Genomic DNA, 22,096 nt, shown 5'->3' on the forward strand with positions numbered 1-22,096 from the left:
TAGAGAATTAGAAACGTCGATGAGCCATAAAGTCTTTTAAGAAACAAAATTCTTGGAATCCTGCTTTCCTTTTCGCTTTTACAACTTTATGTGGGAAAGATAGAATGTGTGTTTTAGCTGTCCAAAACAGGTTACATAAAGAAGTATATCTACTTTAATTTTGTGTTTGCAGTTTGTAAAACATCAGAAATGCATCCTTTATTTTGTCTGAAGATACCAATACTGTACACAGTTAAAAAAAATGAATATTTAGACATGAGGACTCATATTATGGTTTTATCATTGTTACAGGACCTCATGTTGGAGCTTGTTTTTGGCTATCGAGGCAGAGACTGTAGGAATAATGTTCACTACTTAAATGATGGTGATGATATAATTTATCACACTGCATCCATCGGAATTCTGCACAACGTTGCTACAGGTAGGACACCCTGATTCCCCATCCCTCCTTTCTCTTAAATTTAAGATTTTTAAATTTAGCATCCTAAAATTCTTTGTTGGAACTTTAAGTAATTAAAATGCCTGAGCCCAGAATATACTTCATACTGTAGCACTTCCTACTAATATTTCAAGTAACCAAATTTACAGTCTTTAATAGAGCATAGGAGCAGAAACGGGTTTCATATACCAAAGTGTGCATAGGTCTCCCAGCGAAGGTTTACTGTATGTTGAAACCATTGTAACTTTTCTGTTGATGGTTTGGATAGTTGTCTCTGATGGTGACTGAAAGTAGCATGCTGGGTGAGCTGGTTGCTGGGGATGGGGATGAGGTGGGTGATGTTCATACTGAGGCTTTGGAAAGCCAACATTTAACTTCCATTGGCGTATTTCTTTCTCCCCCTCTCCCCTCCTCCCACTCTCTCTGAAGTAAAGTAAATTAAATAAATAAGTAAATAAGTAAAATTCTTCAGTACCTCCCGCCGATTATAGAACATGAAATTCAGTAGAATGGCATTCAAATTCTTCTATGATTCTAGTTCCAATTTGCCTCCAATCGTATTTCTCACTTTTCTTTTTATGACCCTGCACTTCAGCCAAGTGAGTCCTTTGTGTGCTCACTCAATCCCTTCCTGCCTTGTGCCTTTGCTTCAAGTATTCTCCCGCCTGGAATGCCCTCCCCACCCACCTTCACATTCCCGGAATCCGCCCGGATCAGAAGACTTCTCCGCTGTGAACCCCACAGCGTTTGGTCTTTGACTCTGTGGCACTTGTGTCTTCAGCCCGTATCACATCGGTTTATGCCTTTCAGGCCTCTATCCCTTTAAAGGTTTCTGGGTCATTTTTCCATCTTCATGATGATGTGCACATATTAAGTGCTCAAAAATATGTGTTCAAGAAGAAGTAAGTTTTACAGAGCAGTTTATTGCTGTGGATAAGTGCAGTTGGCTGTTACACTTTAAAGTTTTAACATTTAATTCTCCAATTATTTTTTTATAGGGACTCAGAGTTTTTATCAGGAGCATAATGATGATATTCTGTGCCTCACTGTAAATCAGCACCCCAAATTCATCAATGTAGTAGCAACTGGCCAAGTAGGTATGTTTGTATATTTTAAAAGAAACAATTTTAAGTGATTGTCTTGCTCAAATTAATTTAGTATCCTAAGGAAAAAATTAAAATACCTTGTTTATTTTTCAAAAATTATTTGCACAGCCGAAACCGGTTTGGCTCAGTGGATTAGAGCATCGATCTGCGGACTGAAAAGTCCCAGGTTTGATTCCGGTCAAGGGCATGTATCTTGGCTGTAGGCACATCTCCAGTGGGGAGTGTGCAGGAGGCAGCTGCTCGATGTTTCTCTCTCATCGATGTTTCTAACTATCTCTCTCCCTTCCTCTCTGTAAAAAATCAGTAAAATATATATTTTTTTTTAAATTATTTGCACATAAAGCACACACCTGGTTTGACCATATTATTTATTTCTAGGTATCTTTCTTTCACTTCAGTTATCTGAGTTGATTCAAACAGTTCACAATTAAGAATAAGCTATTTTATGTTGGTTGAAATAGTTGGATTTAGTCCGTTAGCAGAAACTTCAGGTCAGCAAGAAGGTTTAATTTACTAGCATGTAGAGCAGGAAGGAAGAATTTGAGGAAGACACAGTAACGAAGGGGAGCCAGGACATAACTAGCTGAGGGGGCAGAGCCTCTGCTACGGCAGGGTGATTAAAGAGAAGCCACGTCTGCTCTGTGCTGGCAAATCCCGCTGCCTTTCTCTCTCCTTGGAATTGACCTAATTTGCCAGCTGTTTCTAAATCATCACCTATACTGCTGTCTCTAAATCGGTGGAACTATAAACTTATGCAAAGACCGTAACCCTACCAGCAAAACCCATCCCCAGCAACCAGGATAGCAGGTCTAGTTAAGACATATCTACCAATCAATCCGTGATCACTGTGAATTCTGCATAATAGAATCTGTCAGTCAGATCTTCACAACCTGGCATAGTTTTTAGAAATGATTGGAACCCTGAGGTTGTTGGGTCTCGGCCTCAGTTGCTAAGCCAGCTTTTCAGGTGTTCCAAGTGTCTTTCTTCTTAAGATGATTTATGCCTTTAATGTCTTCATACAGGTACTAAATTGATCAGTTAAATACTAACTTTCTGGGTTGCTTAGTTCTACAGTGATGCCACAAAGACCCTTGTATTCTTTCTATCGGTAAAATTTTCTACTTTTGAAAAGAAAGTAAAGTAATATTTCACCAATCATATACAAAATATTCTAATCTTGGAATATAAATACACTAGAAGCCCAGTGCGGAAATCTGCACCTGCACGGGTTTGGTCATTATGGTGTCAGGGCCCCTGGGTTTTTATAGTAGAGATAGGTCTAACCCCTTTTTCTGTTAAGTGTTTTGAAACTGAATTTTGTTTTTACTCTGCCTGAGGAATGAGAGGCCATGTTATTGCCATTTTGGTCACCAAAGAACCTAGTTCAGCCGAAACCGGTTTGGCTCAGTGGTAGAGCGTTGGTCTGCGGACTGAAAGGTCCTGAGTTCGATTCCGGTCAAGGGCATGTACGTTGGCTGCGGGCACATCCCCTATAGGGGATGTGCAGGAGGTGGCTGGTCGATGTTTCTCTCTCATTGATGTTTCTGGCTCTCTATCCCTCTCACTTCCTCTCTGTAAGAAATTAATAAAATATTTTTTTTAAAAAATTAAAAAAAAAAAAAGAACCTAGTTCAGTGCCTCTTGGCATATACTTACTTTTTTATTGCTCGGTTAATTTTGACTGAGCAGATTTATTTATCCAACAAGTTTATTGAGCATGTTCAAGGTATTGTTCTAGGTTGTGGGGATACAAGAAGCTTACAAAAGAAAACTGTTCACAATTTAAAAAGTGGAATTTACATTTTGTGAATAAAATTCTGGAAGGCATGTTCCTTTCATTTTCCAGTGTTGCTCCTTCTCTTTTTCTTTCCTCTTCTCTCCCTCTGTTAAGCAACTTTAACATATTAATTAGTGTTCTAGTTTTCTCTTTTGATTAAGTAATGTGATCACAAGTTAATCTTCCACAAAATTTAACTCTCGTCTACTTCTTATCCTTTTTTTAAAAAAAATTGACAAATAATTGGCATATAACACTATGTTAGCTTCAGATACACATCATAATGACTTGAGATTTGTACTCTTTAAAAGGCAACACTAGCCGAAAACGGTTTGGCTCAGTGGATAGAGCGTCGGCTTGCAGACTGAAAGGTCCTGGGTTCGATTCCAGTTAAGGGCATGTACCTTGGTTGCGGGCACATCCCCAATAGGGGGTGTGCAGGAGGCAGCTGATCCATGTTTCTCTCTCATCGATGTTTCTAGCTCTCTATCCCTCTCTCTTCCTCTCTGTGAAAAATCAATAAAATATATTTAAAAAATATAAATATAAATAAATAAATAGCAACACTACAGGGAATGTGGAATGACTAGTTACCGCCTCCCCTCTCCTTTAAGTCCAGGCAGTGCAGAGTAGCCTGAGCCTTGCCCCCACTTGTACCCTCCCACAAAACCCTTAACAAAAGTTCTTTACTGATGACTAGTTAAGTGCAAGAAAGATTCCAGAGAGACCAAAGAATGAGGGACTTTTTTCTTCTGAACCTAAAGAGAACTGAATCAGTAGTTACTTTGCCTGCCAAGCTTGTTTTTAGCACCTGCAAAGCAGAGAACACTGCCTATAATGTTTATGTTGTATTTGTTGGAAATCATATAGATCATAGAGAAATCGAAATACTTTGCTTTTTTCATATTTTACCCTATTACATTCAAGCTTTTCTTTTTTTCTTGACTGGAATCTTGGAATCCCAGAGACAAATAAGATCATTTTATCTAGTCTGTCATTAGATGTTTGAATGGCCTCTGTAACATCTCTGATGAAGGGTCTGCCTACATATGCTTAAACCCCACCATTACTTACTGCTTAACAAAACAGTGTAACCTCCCCTTGGGAAGCTCTGTTATAAAGTGCTTCTTTATTTTATACACAACACAAATCTGTCTGTTTAACTGCAGCTCATTGGTCCTCCTTCTTGAGGCACCTAGAACAGCTAATTTCTTTTAAAAAAATATTTTTATTGATTTCAAAGAGGAAGGGAGAGAGAGGTAGAAACATCAATGATGAGAGAGAATCATTGATTTGTTGCCTCCTGCATGCCCCCTACTGGGAATTGATCCTGGGACCCTTCAGTCTGCAGGCCGATGCTCTGTCCACTGAGCTAAACCAACTAGGGCTAGAACAGCCAGTTTCCCATGATAGTTTCTTCCACTATTTGGAGAGAACTGTCATAATCTCCCTGAGTCTAATCTAGTTTTATCTAGCCTCTAAGACGGCTCACTTTAAACATCCTTTAACTACATTTCATAGTCAGAGTAAAAGGAGAGCAATGGGGTTGCTTTCCATGGACTGTGATATGTGGAAACCCAGAATTCTCTATCAAATGGTCCTAAACCTGCTTGTGGGCCTGTCTAAGCCTCTTCTCCAAGTCCAAGCTCCCAGTCGTAGATTGCACAACCAGTAAGAGCCCAAGGGGCAGCGTGCAGTGGGAGGTGGCGGAGGGGCTCTGCGGTGCAGGCTGGAGGACGATCCATGAGCTTCCATGCTCCTGGGAGGGGGGTAAAGCTGGGATGGGAAGAGAAAGGGACAGGCTAAGGCTGTCTCATGCTGCCCAGGTTCTAAGGAGTTCTGACATTGAACCACGTCTTCCAAGTTGTTATAGGGGGGTACTTGTCAAGATAGGAAGATGAAACATTTCAGTTAATAATTTTATCATGATTGATAAGTTGAAAATATTCAGGCCTGTGATGTTTAGGTCTTTATTTGTGCTCTTGTCTCAGGTCCTGCAGATAGTCGGGGCCCAGCCCAACTCCCAAACAGAGTGCCCCGGGTTCCCGCCATGCTTCCTGGGGCTCGGTGTCAGTCCCTCCCGTTTGGTTTCCTTCAGAGCAGTTCCCCACTGACAGTGTGTTTCCTGTGCCGCTGTTCAGCAGTCAGCTACGGTTTTCTCTTTTCTCCCACATTCCATGGCAGCACACCCTGGGCCTGCATCATAATACGTCCTTGAAATCATTATTTCACAGGGATATAAGGCTCTCCCAAAGCCATCATCTGCCTTGAAAGGATTCCTGTTTTTACTCCTTTTTTTGCTAAAAATTACTGCTTCTGAAATGTTTGGTAATAGGTATTTCTACCACAAACGTAACGAGCCCAGGCTTTCATGTTTTCTGTATTGGTAACCTTTTACTCATACAGAAAATTTTTAGTTAAAAAAAAAAAAAAAAAAGAGCATGGTTATGGCCGTGAGTTATTGGTAACTTTTTTAACCATCGTTTCTCTCAGGTTTAGATCTAATTCTTCCCTTCAAGTAAAAATGCATTCTAACCTTAAAGGGTCTATTAACAGTTCGTTTCGTAAAACAAAATGAGGAACATATCAATTTAAATCATATTATTATTTTCAAAGTTGTTAAAATTTTATTTAGCTTACCAAATACAAAGAAAATATTAATCTGAAGTTTGAAAGGTCATATATATAGAATGTTAATATGTATGTATAATTTAAATTATTGGTTTCACTTACAGTTTACTCAGTTTCACACAAAATTAATTTTGTATGACATTTGATTATTTAAATTATATAAAAATCACCCCTATTTTATAATTGAGTTTTCGAATTTTACTTTTAGTATTTACGTTGTTAATGGATAATTCTTTTTCTGCTCCTTTTCCATTTTAGGTGATTCAGCAGACATGTCACGTAAGGAAAATTAATCATTTTTTTTTGTTTTAGTTATACTGTTTAGTAATGATAGTCCATATTTTTATAGAGTAATGAGATACTTGAACCTATTTTGGATGTTTTAAAAGTGAAGAATACATCCTTTTAATGTCATGATATTATGCCCAAACTGTAATAATAATAATTTTTTTTAAGTACCGTATTTTCCGGCGTATAAGATGACCCCCTAATTTTACAGTTAAAACATAGGTTTAGGCCTATATTCGCTATATAAGACTACCCCCCCACTTCAAAGAAAAGACTTACTTTGCCGTCAAGATCTGCAGGTAATTTTTGTGCAATTTTGGTCTTTTGCCCCCGATTTTCGGTTGACTTTTTTTCGTTTCAAAAGTCATCTTATACGCCGGAAAATACAGTAATACTATATTTTGACCTTTTTAGTGTGCCCAACACTGTTGTAAGCACTAGAAATGTAGCCTATTTAGTCATCACAAGAATTCTTCATGGTAAGTATTAATTTGCCAATCTCATGTAGCTATTAAAAGTAGAGGGTTTAACACAATCTTAAATATAAATCAATAAATTTTATTGCCTGAAAATAAATTTTAAAAATTTTATTTTTATATACTACAACAATTATTCCACATGCCAGATCAACAGATCATTTAAATATTTAAGAGTAACTTTTTTATTGTTAATTTTCACCATGGGCTTATGAATTTATAAAGCTATTAAATAAAAAAATCTTTTCATTGTTTTTAGATAATATAGGGTGTCCCCTCCAAAAAAATGTACACACACTTTAATAACTGATAGCTCAATTTTGAAAATGAAATGCATTTTAATAAACACTGCCTTTAAAGTTATTTAGTGTGTGTCTACATTTTTTTGGGACACCTTATATAATAACTAGGCTTTTCAACTCTCAGTTTACATGATATAGTAAGAATTAGCAGTTTGACAAGAAAACATTTCCCAGTGATTTGTCACTCTTTCCCTGCCTTCCCCTCCTCCGGCATAAAGCGCCGTTCTGTGATTTGACTGTAATTTAAGGAGACCCCAATGGCATCTCCATACCGGAGACAAGAGTCAAGGATGGTCATGAAAGGTTGGTGGGATTGCTTTTCCAGAGGCAGCTTGATGTGATGGACAGATCAGACAGGAGCCTGGGGACTGACTACAGCACTCCTGCTGGCTCTGCCTGCCCTGAGCTGTGTGTGACTCAGGCAAAGCACTTAACCTCTCTGAGCCTGAGTTCATGGGAAAGCATACCTGCCTAGAAGTAGGGATTAGAAAGCCTGAGATGTTCCTGGTAACACGCCTGGTTCATGACAGGCACTCATATCTGGTGGCATATAGGAAGCAGAGAGCAGGAGAAGCATCTGTGTTAGGGCAGCAGAGTGAATGGCCATTCTGAAATTATAGTTGGCCCTCCATATCCATGGGCCATCAACGGCAGATTAAAAATACCCAGAAGAAAAAGCTCCCCAAAATTCCAAAAGAAAATATTTTGAATTTGCCACATGCTGAGCACTGTGCTGAATCCGTGCAAATGAAGTGAACACTGCCATAGCCTATAGGCAAATACAGGTTGTATGCAAATATTATATACCATTTTACATAAGGGACTTGAACACCCCTGGAGTTTGATACCAATCCCCCAGGGAAACTGAGGGACAGCTAAATAGGAGAAAATAAAATAAATTTCATAAACACAACTTAATACTTCTTTTGAAAGTTAGGCCTTGAGAATTTCTAGTAATTTAAACTTTACTGTTACATCAATAAGTTTAGAACAATCTAAATGTGGAGCAGTCCATAACATAGTCACACTTACTATATATATTTTAAAATATAAATTCTGCTATAAGTGTCTTACCATCTCATGTAATTTTTTATAAATGTTTAAAAAGCTCAGTAATTCAATTTATCTAAGATTATTTGCTATTTAAATTTTAGATAAATTGAACTGTGTAATTTGTGGCATATTAAATTTAAGACAAAAATAAGTGATGTTTCTTGAAAATCCATTATCTGTCTCATCACATTTAAGCAAATAGAGTATATGAATTGCCCAGAGGTGCTTTTTGTAAACATATTAAAATGTTTTTACATTATGACCCGTGTAATATTTATCACTAGCAAAAAACCAGCTTGATCTACCGGTATGTATTTACAGTTTAAATTTGAACCACCTAACATGGCTTATTAAGTTTACAGTCCCCATATCCTTTGAATTTTATTGAATGAGGAACATTTTAGTCCAATACTTAAATTATTGTCCGTTTTTTACACATAGATACCGTATTTTATTATAGAGTAAACCTTTGTATCTATTTCCATGTAGTTTTGATTTTTTTACATAAAACTTGTTACTGTAATTGAAAAAGTTTAAAAATTAAATAAAGAATAACTTTAAGAGAAAGTTGCATAAATCTTTGAATAGTCCCTACTTAATGATAATAAAATTAAATCCCTGGTTTAATAGATTGTAACTATTTTGTTTGAGGAACTGCCAGGTTTAATTTATCATTGTATAACATAAATTATACCTGGCATACCATAGAGTCTACATTGATCAGAATATTTTCTTTAGAGACCAAAGTTTGTTTCTGCACCAAAATGGATTTAAAGCAGCTTGTCTTAATATTTCTCTATTTTTGCAATACAGTATTTGTAGTAGATTTATAATTTAAAGCAAATGCACGTTAGTATTTTAATTAATTTTCCTAAGAGTTCTGAGACTAAATTAGCTGCTGAATTAACTTAACCATTTTTTAAAGGTACAGTTCATGAAAAAGGGACAATAATACAAAGCTGTGATTTTTTTAACTTAGAAAAGAGAGAACTGGGAAATTTTTTTAAGCAGCAGAAATGGGCTCTGCAAGATGAATAACAACAAAAGTAACTGTAAAAAAAAAAGATTTCTTCCATAAAATCCTGTTTTTAAAAAAACAAAACTGTCTTATAAAGTGATATGGAGTTAGCATTTTACCCAATATCCAGTTAAAAAAGTTCTTTTTGAAATCTTTTCCAGGAGTTTTTTATATGTTGCTTTTCTCAATTTGTGTTTGCTTTTCGATCTCTCCTTGAGATAATCTAAGTATTGAGTATACCCTGATCTTTAATTGTGTAATGTTTATATATTTCTCCACATAATCATGTAAAGATTTAATGTGCATCAAAACATGTATTATCTTTGAGGAGTTGTTTAAAGTTGCCATTACCTAATTTGCTTATCCACCTGCTACTTTGTCAAAAATGCAATTTGGACTATACTAGCAGACTGAAGAAGTGTTCTGTATTTTCCCCTTTCCTTTATCTTCCTTTTTCTTAGTTTAGTCTTAGTTGTGCCTTTTTAAATTGAGTATATAGTCTTTCTTTGGTACTTATTTTTCCAGGGTTCAGAGATGAGTGTGCTTCCGCTGTAGAAATGGAAACGTTTGTCAGAGGTGTGTTACAGCTTTTGGATTGTGTCTGTGTTTAGCTACAGCTCCTTCAGTGCACGTCTGGGAGGCCGTGAACAAGCAGACGCTGGCTATCCTAAGATGCTACCATTCTAAGGGCGTGTGCTCCGTCAGCTTCAGTGCCACTGGCAAACTCCTGCTGTCTGTGGGACTGGACCCAGAGCATACTGTTACCATTTGGAGATGGCAGGAAGGTAGGATTCTTTTTTCCTTTGTGGTTTTTAAAAATAAGAATACTATGGTAACATGAATTCTCTATTTAGTGTTTGCCTGAACTTGATGATTGAAACCATTATTCACGATAGCCTGGACAATACATAGCACACAGCTTGTGTTCTTGTAGGTACATCCCTCTTTAAAAGCCCAACAAAATTGTAAGCTCACAAAACATAAACTAATAAAGTTAACGTTATAAATGGTTTGCTGCTCTTTTCTTTCAGTAAGAAATTATGTATATAAGTATTTTGCTGATTTTTTAGTTTTTTGGGGTTTTTTTGGTTAGGAGGTTCTTAATAAAAAAATGGGAGTGAACTATATTGTGAGGCGAACGTGATAACCACTACACTATGGAAACGCAGGAGTGAACTATATTGTAAGAACAATCCAGTTGTAATGAATTTTATAAGCCAAAACTAAATAAATAAAATGCCCCTTCAATGATAATGAAGCTCCTTGTACACACATCACTTGCAAAAATAGGTATTTGAATTTCATGTGGTTGCTAGGTAGCAGTGGGAGGGACACACCCTCTCACTTTTTTAAATAATCATTTGCTTTTTGAACTACATACTTTGAGTAACTGTTTGATCCTATAAAAATTAGCTTAGTTCTTACATTAACCTACATGATTCTGTCGTATCTTTTTTTTTTATCAGGTGCCAAAATTGCCAGCAAAGCTGGTCACAACCAACGTATTTTTGTGGCAGAATTCCGCCCAGACTCAGATTCCCAGTTTGTCTCTGTGGGAGTGAAGCACGTGAAGTTCTGGACGCTGGCAGGAAGGGCTCTTCTTAGCAAAAAAGGGCTGCTGAGCTCACTCGAAGATGCCCGGATGCAGACCATGCTTGCTGTTGCATTTGGTGCAGTATGTCTCTTAAAATGCGTATGGTAGTGTACTTTGAATTACCTAAACTAGACTACTTTGAATTTTCTTGCCTTAGATAAATCACATTAATGGTGCTTATATGGCACTGGAATCCAATTACATATATCCAGGTCATGCATGTATTTCATCTTTAAGAATCTGATAGTCCCAGAAATCAGAGAGTGAGAAAGTTAATGAGGAAGAACTATAATGAAACTTTTAAATCCTTGGGCCATTTCCATTCTCAAAAGCCTTCGTTATTCCTGTAATTGTCATCCTAAATCTCCTGGGCCCTAAAAATTTGTCAGAATGAAAGAGAGATATATCAAGAAATGTAATCTTCCAGTGTTTAAAAGGTGGTACTTGGGTTTGGGATTTCCTCTGCTTTCCATCATCTTAGCTTTCTGCTACTTACCTAGTTGGAAGTGCTCTGGGCAGTGGCTCTCATTCAGGGGAAGAGCACACTGGTCTTTTTTGCTTGCCAATCCTCACATGAGGATATTTTTTCCACTGCTTTTCAGAGAGTGCAAAGGAAGGAGGCGAGGAGAGAGAAATACTGATGTGAGAGAGACACATCGGCTGGTTGCCTCCTGCTCACCTCCTACTTGAAACCCAACCAGGAGCTGGGAGTGAACCTGTGACCCTTTGGTGCGTGGGTCAATGCTCTAACCACTGTGTTACACTGGCCAGAGCACAACTGCTCTTAAACTTAATGGAAAGTGTTCAAAAGAACCACTTACTGCCCCCTCCCTCCCCATCTGGGACTGTGTTTTACAATTCACATCTGTTTCCTTTAATACTCTAACTGGGTTTCCATACTAAAGTATTTATGTGTGTATGTAATCCTTGAAGAAAATTACAATTTTAGAACCTTTAAGCACACTCATGTTTTTGAGAAAAAGACCATTGAACATGTTGACCATGCCATGTCAAACCAGTTAAATCTTTTGGGAAGTCCTAATATTAAGACCAGTAATTCCTTTCCAGAAGGAAAGCCCACACATTCAAATGCTCCTGGCGTTGAATCTGCCCATGTAGGTTAACCTTCTTCACATACAAAATTCCTTAGGTAGTTAATTGCCTATTCCACATACAAAATAAGCTTGAAGACCAAAATATTAGCTGTACTTTTACGTTTGAAGCATTAGCGCAGTCAGTGAGAATGTTTTGTTACATAACAAAGTGAGTCTTCTTCAGTTTAAGCCTGTGAAGCTTTCTGCTGGGCTATGAAAACAGCCGGAGAAGTGAGATATTGGTTTTTACACTTTGACAACTTACATTCTAATTGCACATAAGGCATGAATTAATGCTGTTCCTAGATGCCAGATGGCATTGTTATTCAAATATGAGCTATAAGTATATATGCTGAGGAATTCCTGTGAGAGTGATTTGTTGGAAGGAAATGACCATACAAACTAGTATCCTCAGGAAGACGAAAGACAAATCTCTGTTTGTTTCTATTATTCAGACTTATTTTTCTGTTGATCCTTTCCATGTTGTTTTGGGTGAATGATTGTATACACGTTGTTCTAAAAATGAAGCTAAAATGGGATGAAAATCGCACGAGATGCAGGATTTCAATTTTCCAGTTTCCACATAATGAACTGTATCGGGATCGCAGTTCTCAATGTGACCTAAAGCACAGAGAAGCTTTGGGTACCTTATCAAATTTACCTTATTTTGGGTTGATTGCAGAAATGCATTAACTTTGGCTACCTTGATTTTTAAGAAATGGCAAGTGTTAATTTCATTTTTTTAACACCATGAGTTAGTAAAATTTGAAAAACTACAACTTTGCTGTAGAAGGTAGTTTTCCTTTCTTCAAAATGACAAGATAAGAAACGTAATAAAGTTATTTTCACTTCCTATTTTTACTCCTCTTTTTTCACTCTCGGTTACTAGTGACCTTTCAATTATTTCTTGGGCAGCTACCAGGGAGCATTCTGAAGGGACAATATGAACTCGAATTGTAGTGTTTGTAATTGGAAGAGACCTTAGAGAATGGTTTCCCTCATTATCCACATGAAAAAGCTGATACTCATAGAGGTTAAAAGTCTGGTCCAAGGTCATTCCAACTAGTAAGCAACTGCACTGGGACAGAGCTCGCTGACAAGGCGCAGCTGCAGATCAGGGTCCCCGGCCGCTGAGCCCAGGTCCTCCCACCAGCCCGGCTCTCGGTAGCCGCAGTGAGGCAGGCTCACATGTATGTAAGAATTGCATCTGTTTGAACTCCACTTGAACTTTTGATGAGTGTATCTTCCCCGCTCCTTTTCAGAATAACTTGACGTTTACAGGTACCATCAGTGGAGACGTCTGCGTATGGAAAGATCACATACTGTGTAGAGTCGTGGCCAGAGCCCACAACGGGCCTGTGTTTGCCATGTACACCACCCTGCGAGATGGACTTATCGTGACTGGAGGCAAGGAGAGGCCGTGAGTCCTTTTTTTCTTCACCGCCTTCCTAACTGCACTGTGACCCACCTGAGGTTTGGTTAGGTATTCTAGTTAGTTCTAAGGTGATCCTCTCTGACCTTCCTCATCATATGCTTCTCATTTTACTGCCTTCTAAAAAGAAAAATGTGTTTTATTGATTTTAGAGACAGAGGAGGGGAGAGGGATAGAGAGAGAAACATTGATGAGAGAGAGACATCGACTGGCTGCTTCCTGCGCATGTCCCCCACCGGGGATTGAGGCTGCAACTGGGCACATGTCCTGACCGAGAATCAAACCAGCAACCTATCCAAACATGGGATGATGCTCAACCAACTGAGCCACACCTGCCATGGCTTTAGTTCTGATTTTTAATGGCTTTTTTCTGTTTTTGTTTTTTGGTTTTTTGCATTGTAGATAATTTAATTTCCAACAACTTTGGGTGATAATTTTTCTGAGGTATGGATAGGCTGTTATTCTGCAAGTTAATATTTTATTCCTTGACCCTGGGCAGGTATTTCAGTTGGTTAGAGCATTGTTCCAATGCATCAAGGTTGCAGGTCGCATCTCTGTTCAAGGCACATACACAAATCAACCAATGGATGCATAAATCAGGGGAACAACAAATCAACGTCCCTCTCCTTCTCCTTCTCCCTCTCCCTGGCTCCTTCCCCCATCTCTAAAATCAATAAAATATTATTTTCTTTCTTTTGTTAATCCTCACCCAAAGATATTTTTCCCATTTATTTCTAAAGAGGGTGAAAGGGAAGAGAGGAGGGATGGAAGGGGGAGAGAGAAACATCAATGTGAGAGAGGCACATCAATTGTTTGCCTCCTGTATGTGCCCTGGTCGAACCTGCAACCCAAGTATATGCCCTTGACTGGGAATCTAACTTCGGTATGAGGGCCTGCGCTTTAACCACTGAGAACACTGACCAGAGTAGTAGATGATTTTACTGATATCTACCGTATTTTCCGGCGTATAAGACGACCCCCTAATTTTACAGTTAAAACATAGGTTTAGGCCTATATTCGCTGTATAAGACTACCCCCCACTTCCGAGGCAACACCAGTTCTTTTTTTTAATAGACCGCCTCTCTGACTCTGGTCAATCCAAGCAGGCTTTTTATGCATGCAAATTATACATGTCCTGTACCCAAAGCTACACTGTGTTCTAGTAAAAAGCCTGCTCAGATTGGCCAGAGTCAGAGAGGCAGTCTATTAAAAAAAGAACTGGTGTTGCCTTGGAAGTGGGGGGTAGTCTTATACAGCGAATATAGGCCTAAACCTATGTTTTAACTGTAAAATTAGCAGGGGTCCTCAAACTTTTTAAAGTGGGGGCCAGATCACGGTCCCTCAGAGAGCTGGAGGGCCGGACTATATGAACTACTAATTCCTACTGTAACACCTCGGCTGCGCTCACTGCCCAAAAAACCTGGCGGGCCGGATCACACTCCTCTGCGGGCCGCATGTGGCCCGCGGGCCGTAGTTTGAAGACCCCTGAATTAGGGGGTCGTCTTATACGCCGGAAAATACGGGATATGCTTGTATAAGCCTTTGCTGAGAAATAGGCGACTCATGGGGGAATCTTTGTTACTGAACCCAGGATGCATCTTGACTGCTTGCTTTTGTTGAGACTGGATGCTGAGGGTAGAACGCACAATGCCGTATGAGAAAGGGTGAGATGAGCTAGAAACAAACTCCGCCTCGTTCGCTCTTGAGGCAAACTTGTTAGATAAAACTTCAGAATTTAATACTGAAGAGAGGAATCCAGTGGAAACCAGATACTTGTCATTGATTTCCTACCAACATATTTATATGCACGTTGAAGTGCAACATATAATGTGACCAGGAGCTAAGTACATTTTCAGTATAGGATTGAAAGAGCCCGCACACACCAGTTACACACAAATGCAGCTGTGTTTGCCTTTCTCATAAAGGAAGACTGTATTATGGTACAAGAACATGTTTCTCCCCAAGACGAGCAGTTCATTCAGCAGAAAATGAAGCAGTACACATGTCAGTCCTTCCAACAGAAAAACGTAAATGGGCTAGATTTCCTCTTATGTTACTCTGATGCTTGTTTCCATTAATCATCTAGTCTTGCACACCCCCTACGCATTAGCCTGTAAACAGTTTCATTAGGTATTGTTTTGATCTTAGGAACGGTTTTATAAGTAAGGTAATAGGATCAACTTGCTCAAATGCCAAAGCTAACACGGAACAACATTTCACTGATGCCTCTCAATCCAAACAAGTGAGAATACAATTGCCTGAACATATTAAATGTGTGTGTGTGTGTGTGTGTGTGTGTGTATGTGTATGAAGCTTATTAGATAAAAGATGTATTTTTTCAGGTTTTATTTTCAGTAGGATATTTGAATAATAACGTAGGGGGGGAAGTGTGCTTCTCTTTTGGCCCTTAAACTATAACCATAACATGGCAGCTGGAATCCTTTCCTCTAGCCACACATTTCCATTGTCCTCTTAACATTAAATCACATTCTACTTTTCCTTAATCGAGAGGTATTATGAAGGATATGTGTTTGGGGAGGGCAGTAGATAAAATCGTGCTCATGTCAGAAAAATGAATTTTCATAAAATAAGATTTGCTTAAACTGAATGTTTGAGATACAGTATATCTTAAAATTGTCATAGAAAGTTTAGAAGAATATCTGAAGTAAATTATAAATATATCAGGACTTTATTAGTTAGTAAACTGCTTATAATTTAATACTTTTAGTAAACATTATCGGTAATAGCCAATAATAAATGCTCTCTTTGTTGCTTGGGTGGCTGTTAGGTCAAAGGAAGGAGGGGCAGTCAAGCTGTGGGATCAGGAACTGAGGCGGTGCCGCGCCTTCCGGCTGGAGACGGGACAAGTCACGGATTGCGTCCGCTCCGTGTGCAGAGGCAGAGTAAGCTGCTCCTTGAGCCATGGTGGGGAGGCGGGCAGTAGAGAGCATTAACCCTGTGGCGCTCATCCTCTGCAAGGCTTGCGTGTCAGCTTTGTTCTGTGGGGTCCCTCCTCTCTTGGCAGCACCAGCGCCGCTGGCACACGCGCGGCCTGCACCGTGCAGGGTCAAGTGGAAGTGCCTACCCCAGGCTGAATTCAGTCCTCCATGCTTTCTGGAATCTGCTCACTCAGCTGGGGTAGATGGAGTGAATTTCCTTTTCACTACTAATTTTGACTAGTGCTGCTTTCATTTTCTTGAAAACACACATTTCTATACCAAGTTTCGACCATGCATGTGCTTGTAAAAAGTGTATTTATAAATTGTCTTCATGCATTACTGTCAGTCTGTAAACTACATATTAGTTAAGCTTTTATTTATACTTATTTCTCACTAAAATCCAAATTTTCTTCCTGTATCTCAATGCACTTACACCTCTTTGGGGATTTTCAGATTAAAGTGTCATCAGAGCCAAAACCTGATGATTGGAGAAGCCAGGTGTATTATCTTAGAGAAAAGGTGACATTTTTAGCACAGACTCCGACATGCCACCCAGCCCAGTGCTCTTGCAAATGGGCCTCTAGTCATAGAAAACCACTTCGGCGAGGTTAGTGCACAGCAGCAAATTCTCTGAAAGTAGGTTGCTTTGGTTCTGGACCCAATTCCAACAGGACAGGGTTGGGGAAGCCCACATAACCTCCAAACAATTCTCCAGCACCAACAGGGTGTCTGAAAATTAACTCAGTTCTGACCCTGCCTACCCAGAGACAGCATCAGACCCTACAGGGGAGGGTCTCCTAGGTCCCACCCCCTTTAGCTGACAGACTTAAGTCCAGGTGGTTACCTGTGCTTCCGACCAACTGGCTACAGATTGGGGGTTCCCAACCCTATGTGTGGTTAATTTGCGAGAGCAGCTCACAGAACGCCAAGATATCTTACTAGGTCACAGGTTTACTGAAAAAGGACGGAACTCCTGCTCAGCCAGATGAACTGCGCAGGGCAAGGCATCCGGCACAGGAGGGAGCCGCAGCGCCCCCAGCGGCCACCCTCCCTCACCTCCACCTGCTCCCCAGCTCCCTCCTCTGGATTCCCATGGAGGCTTCATCCGTCAGGACTGATTCACTCCTTAGCCACTGGTAACTGATTTAACTTCCAGCCCTTCCACCTTCCCCAGGCGGATGGTGAGATGGAACTGAAAGTTACTACCCTCATCACAGGATTGGGTCTCTGGCCACCAGTCTCCAACCTTAAGTGGAATCCAAAGGGCACCTCATTACCATACCAAAAGACACCTTAAAGCTCTCACCACTTAGTAAATTCCAAGGGTTTTAGGAGCTTAGTGCCAGAAATGGGAGGAGACCAAATCTGTATTTATTATAAATCATAGTAGCACATAGGTCAATAGAGCATTCTTATTAAAGAAAGAACTGTAGTGTTGCATTGAATATTATTTGGTCTCACTTGTATTTCAGGGCAAGATACTAGTTGGGACAAGGAATGCTGAAATAATTGAAGTTGGAGAGAAAAATGCAGCATGTAATATTTTAGTGAGTGGTCATGTGGACGGGCCCATATGGGGACTAGCGGCACAACCTTCCAGGGACTTTTTCCTCTCTGCTGCCGAAGATGGGACAGTGAGACTCTGGGACATTGCTGATAAAGTAGGTGCAAACAGTTTTTTAAAAGATGCCATTGTATAATTTATCAAAATTGTGTTGAATTTTTGGAAGAAATTGGTTTATTCTGTAAGTACTGTACTTGATATAGTACTCTTTGCCTCTTGGTTCTTATGCAGAAGATGTTAAACAAAGTGAATTTGGGACATGCTGCTCGTACTGTGTGTTACAGCCCTGAAGGGGACATGGTGGCTATTGGAATGAAAAATGGAGAATTTATTATTTTACTCGTGAGCTCCCTAAAAATATGGGGAAAGAAGAGAGACAGACGATGTGCAATCCATGATATCAGGTTAGTCAACAATACAGTATTTCTAGTATATTTTAAATGACCCAGTTTGCATGTGAAAAAAGGTTTAGTACCCATAGCATTTTATCACATCATAAATTGTATGCTGAAATACAGCTGTTTATAGGCTTACTAGAGGCCCGGTGCATGAAAAGTCATGCACTGGAGGGAGGGTCTCTCAGCTGGGGCTGCCCCCTCACATTCTGGGAGCCTTCAGGGGCAGGAGGCAACCTGGCAAACGGGAAGGTGACACCCCCATCACACCTCTGCTGCAGCCACTGCCAGCAGCACAAGCATTGGGAGGGCCTGGTTACCTGAGCCTCTGGCAGCTGCCATCTGAGGCTTGCCTGCACCTTGGACTGGCCCTGGGCGGGTGAGAAGACTGGGGGACTCCGGAGGCAGGCACACAGAACGACCAGACCTGCCTGGGGGGCTGCAGGGACTGGGCACTGCTATTTTTGAGGATGTGACAGTCAATTAGCATATTCCCTCTTTATTAGATAGGGTTTTCTTCTTGCTAAATTATGAATCCACTGGGTACCAACCACAGAGCCTTGTAATAGCAAGTACTCAGCAAACGTTAGATGCCCTTAAGTTCTTCCTGCCAAAGTGATCTTTCCCCTGCCCTTCAGTTTTCCAGGCTGACAACTTTTGAAGTAATAATCCAACCAACTCTTACTTTTCTTTTTCTTTTCTTTTTTTTAATATATTTTATTGATTTTACACAGAGAGGAATTGAGAGGGACAGAGAGTTAGAAACATCGATGAGAGAGAAACATCGACCAGCCGCCTCTTGCACACCCCTCACCGGGGATGTGCCCGCAGCCAAGGTACATGCCCTTGACCGGAATCGAACCCGGGACCTTTCAGTCCGCAGGCCGACGCTCTATCCACTGAGCCAAACCGGTCCCGGCGTCTTACTTTTCTTAATATCCATAGAATATATAGTTCATTCATGTAATGCTTACTACATATCTGCTATGCCCCAGAATCCGATTTTCAGCTTCTCTTGAACTTTTATTTTTCAGTGCTTAAGCTTATTTTAAGTGGCTACTATTTACAGAGCACTTCTATCTGATGGTCAGAACCTTCCCCTTTCTCCACCACTAAAACCCCTTTACAATGCAACTTCCTCATAACTCCAAAACATAAAACAGCATTGGCTTCCCTACGCTACCTGGCTCAGCAAGTTTTCACAACCCTGACTGAATACAGTTCCCCATGATCACTAGGCAAATAGTACTCTGTCTTTTATTTTTAAAAATATATTTTATTGATTTTAGAGGGGAAAAGGGGAGAGGGATAGAAACATCAATTATGAGAATCATTGATTGGCTGCCTCTTGCACGCCCCTTACTGGAGATCATGCCCGCAACCCAGGCATGTGCCCTTGGCCGGAATTGTACCTGGGACCTTGCAGTCTGCAGACTGACACTCTATCCATTGAGCAAAACCAGCCAGGGCGCACTTTGTCTTTTAAAATATCATCCAAGTCTCAAGTAATGTCCCTTCTTCTGATAACCTGTGTGAACTAAGCTGGTCTGTGTTCTTCACTGCTAAGACAGGATGTTTCCAGAGGAAAGAATCCTGACTACCTTATGTGAATTATGTAATTGTTAGTGGTTGTTCTAAAAAACAAATATTTTTAAAGGAATTAGGAGATAAAAGTTCAGAAACAATTTAAAATTGAAGTAAAATATAAAGCTTTTTGTTTCATGTAACACAAATACCTCAGGATACATAATCAGTTGTTCCTATTAGGTAAATCTGTTTGAGGCCATATCATATGTACACATTCTTGAGAGCTAGAAAGAAAAGTCAGGGGTCTTTAACTGTTTATACTATCCCATGTCACTTAATCCATCTTTTCCATGTTTTGTTACCTATTCAGATTTAGTCCGGATTGCCGGTTTCTGGCAGTGGGTTCCAGTGAGAACTCGGTGGATTTTTATGACCTATCATTGGGCCCCACCCTAAACAGAACCAGCTACTGCAGAGACATCCCCAGCTTCGTCATCCAAATGGACTTCTCCGCAGACAGCAGATACCTCCAGGTGCAGTATCAGTGCTGGACACGTGTACATTTCTTCGGCATTTCCTTAGTTGATGCATTAAAACGCCCGAGTTCCAGTACTTCCAAATTCTTGCATTTCCTACTCACTCTACATTTTTTACTATCCTGTTCCTCAGGCCTTCCCCTCCACTTTTTTTGTACAAGATTTTTTAGTCATCTTTCACATTCTTAGTAATGTTAGAAATGTAAATCAAAAGTAGCACTCTGCTAGTATACTGTAAACTTCTGGATTTTGCCTCACATAATGGAATTCTTGTTCCATTTTAATATATGATGAAAGGTGTCCACTGGTTGCTATAAACGGCATGTCTACGAAGTGCCTTCAGGAAGACATCTTACGGACCAGGCTGCCATTGACAGAATTACTTGGGCTACATGGACTAGGTAAGCATTCATACAGTCATTGAGAAGGGCTGCTCATCCTGGGACCGCTTTTGGTTGCCTGTATTTCCAGGCTTTATCAGTTTCATGGCTTACCAGTTCTTTTAAAGAAAGGAAATCAAAATTAATACTTTAAAGATGCCCTGATATTTCCTTTAACATCATAGGCTTAACAGACAAATATAGTGTGTTCTCTTAGGCAATTATATTATTTCTCTATCAAAAAGGAATGCTGTCTTGCAGCTGTTAGAAATGAAATGATAAATTTGTTCAAACTTGCTGGCTGTGTGACAGGTAACAATGAGCATCCATCTTTTTTTTTTTTTTTTTTTTTTTTTAATATATTTTATTGATTTTTTACAGAGAGAAAGGGAGAGGGATAGGAAGTCAGAAATTTCAATGAGAGAGAAATATCAATCAGCCGCCTCCTGCACACCCCATACTAGGAATGTGCCCGCAACCAAGATACATGCCCTTGACTGGAATCGAACCCGGGACCCTTGAGTCCGCAGGCCGAAGCTCTATCCACTGAGCCAAACCGGTCTCGGCAGCATCCATCTTCTTAATCAATGTAAATGAAAACTACTGTCAAATTCCTATAGAATAAACATCACTTTTTACTTTATAAATCCAGCTCTCATACAGTATTAATTTTTAAAAGATTTAATGTATAGAGGGAAACCAAGATGGCAGCCAGGTAAGCACCTAAGCTGCCACCTCGCACAACAATTTCAAAACAACAACTAGCCAAAACCGGTTTGGCTCAGTGGATAGTTTCGGCCTGCGGACTGAAAGGTCCCAGGTTCAATTCTGGTCAAGGGCATGTACCTTGGTTGTGGGCACATCCCCAGTAGGGGGTGTACAAGAGGCAGCTGATTGATGATTCTCTCTCATCGATGTTTTTCTCTCTCTATCCCTCTTTCTTCCTCTCTGTAAAGTCAATAAAATATATATATTTTAAAAAAACAAAAAAAACTAAAAGACAGAACAGACATCATCCAAACCCACAGGAAAGCTGGATGAGTGAGAAAATCTACAACTAGAAAGGACAGAGGCTCACGGATCAGGGGAGCCACAAAGCATTGAGATGGGGAGATGCTAGCGCGCAAAGAGGAAGGCTGGCTTAGTGCCTGGCTGGCGAAAGGGGAAAGGAAGCCCCTTGACTGCACTAAACCCCACTTCTAGATGCACTAAACCCCAACACTGTCTGAAACCCCAAGGACCCAGGCTCACACCGGTGGAGTCTGGACTGTAGAGGAAGACACCCGGAGACTCAAAGACTGGGAGACTCAGGAGAGCCGGGAGCCGCAGCGGGCAGGGTCTACAGTCGCACACCAGTGAGTGCGTGCAGAGAGGTCTGACCGTGAAGGTTGCCTCAGCCTCTCCATAGCGGAAGGAGTCAGAAGCTCCAGACTACAGAGACCCAACCCAATTCCGGGCAAGCCCCTGGGGTACCCACGCTCTTGCAGGGGGAATCTGGACTGTCAGGCGGAAACACAGGAGCCACGGAAGGCAGAGGTCTGAGGC

General features: G+C 40.2%; 1 protein-coding gene across 8 annotated transcripts in view; it reads left to right on the forward strand.

Moving 5' to 3' along the window:
* The window catches only part of EML5 (EMAP like 5), a 109,968-nt gene that overhangs the window by 81,475 nt on the left and 6,397 nt on the right, over window positions 1–22,096 (forward strand). For 3 of the 8 annotated variants that reach the window (XM_084883710.1, XM_084883712.1, XM_084883713.1), the window contains 11 exons: window positions 292–421; window positions 1,438–1,536; window positions 6,212–6,232; window positions 9,702–9,875; window positions 10,557–10,765; window positions 13,041–13,198; window positions 15,999–16,113; window positions 17,622–17,810; window positions 17,945–18,117; window positions 20,006–20,168; window positions 20,469–20,572. In XM_084883710.1, the coding sequence (XP_084739836.1) occupies window positions 292–421; window positions 1,438–1,536; window positions 6,212–6,232; window positions 9,702–9,875; window positions 10,557–10,765; window positions 13,041–13,198; window positions 15,999–16,113; window positions 17,622–17,810; window positions 17,945–18,117; window positions 20,006–20,168; window positions 20,469–20,572 (1,535 nt within the window). Of the gene's footprint in view, window positions 1–291; window positions 422–1,437; window positions 1,537–6,211; window positions 6,233–9,701; window positions 9,876–10,556; window positions 10,789–13,040; window positions 13,199–15,998; window positions 16,115–17,621; window positions 17,811–17,944; window positions 18,118–20,005; window positions 20,169–20,468; window positions 20,573–22,096 lie in introns of those variants that run through there. The other 5 variants (XR_014794996.1, XM_084883711.1, XM_084883714.1 and 2 more) reach the window with 5 other exon arrangements.

Source organism: Pipistrellus hanaki (genome assembly GCF_964339955.1).
Source record: "Pipistrellus hanaki genome assembly, chromosome: 1".
Taxonomy (NCBI): domain Eukaryota; kingdom Metazoa; phylum Chordata; class Mammalia; order Chiroptera; family Vespertilionidae; genus Pipistrellus; species Pipistrellus hanaki.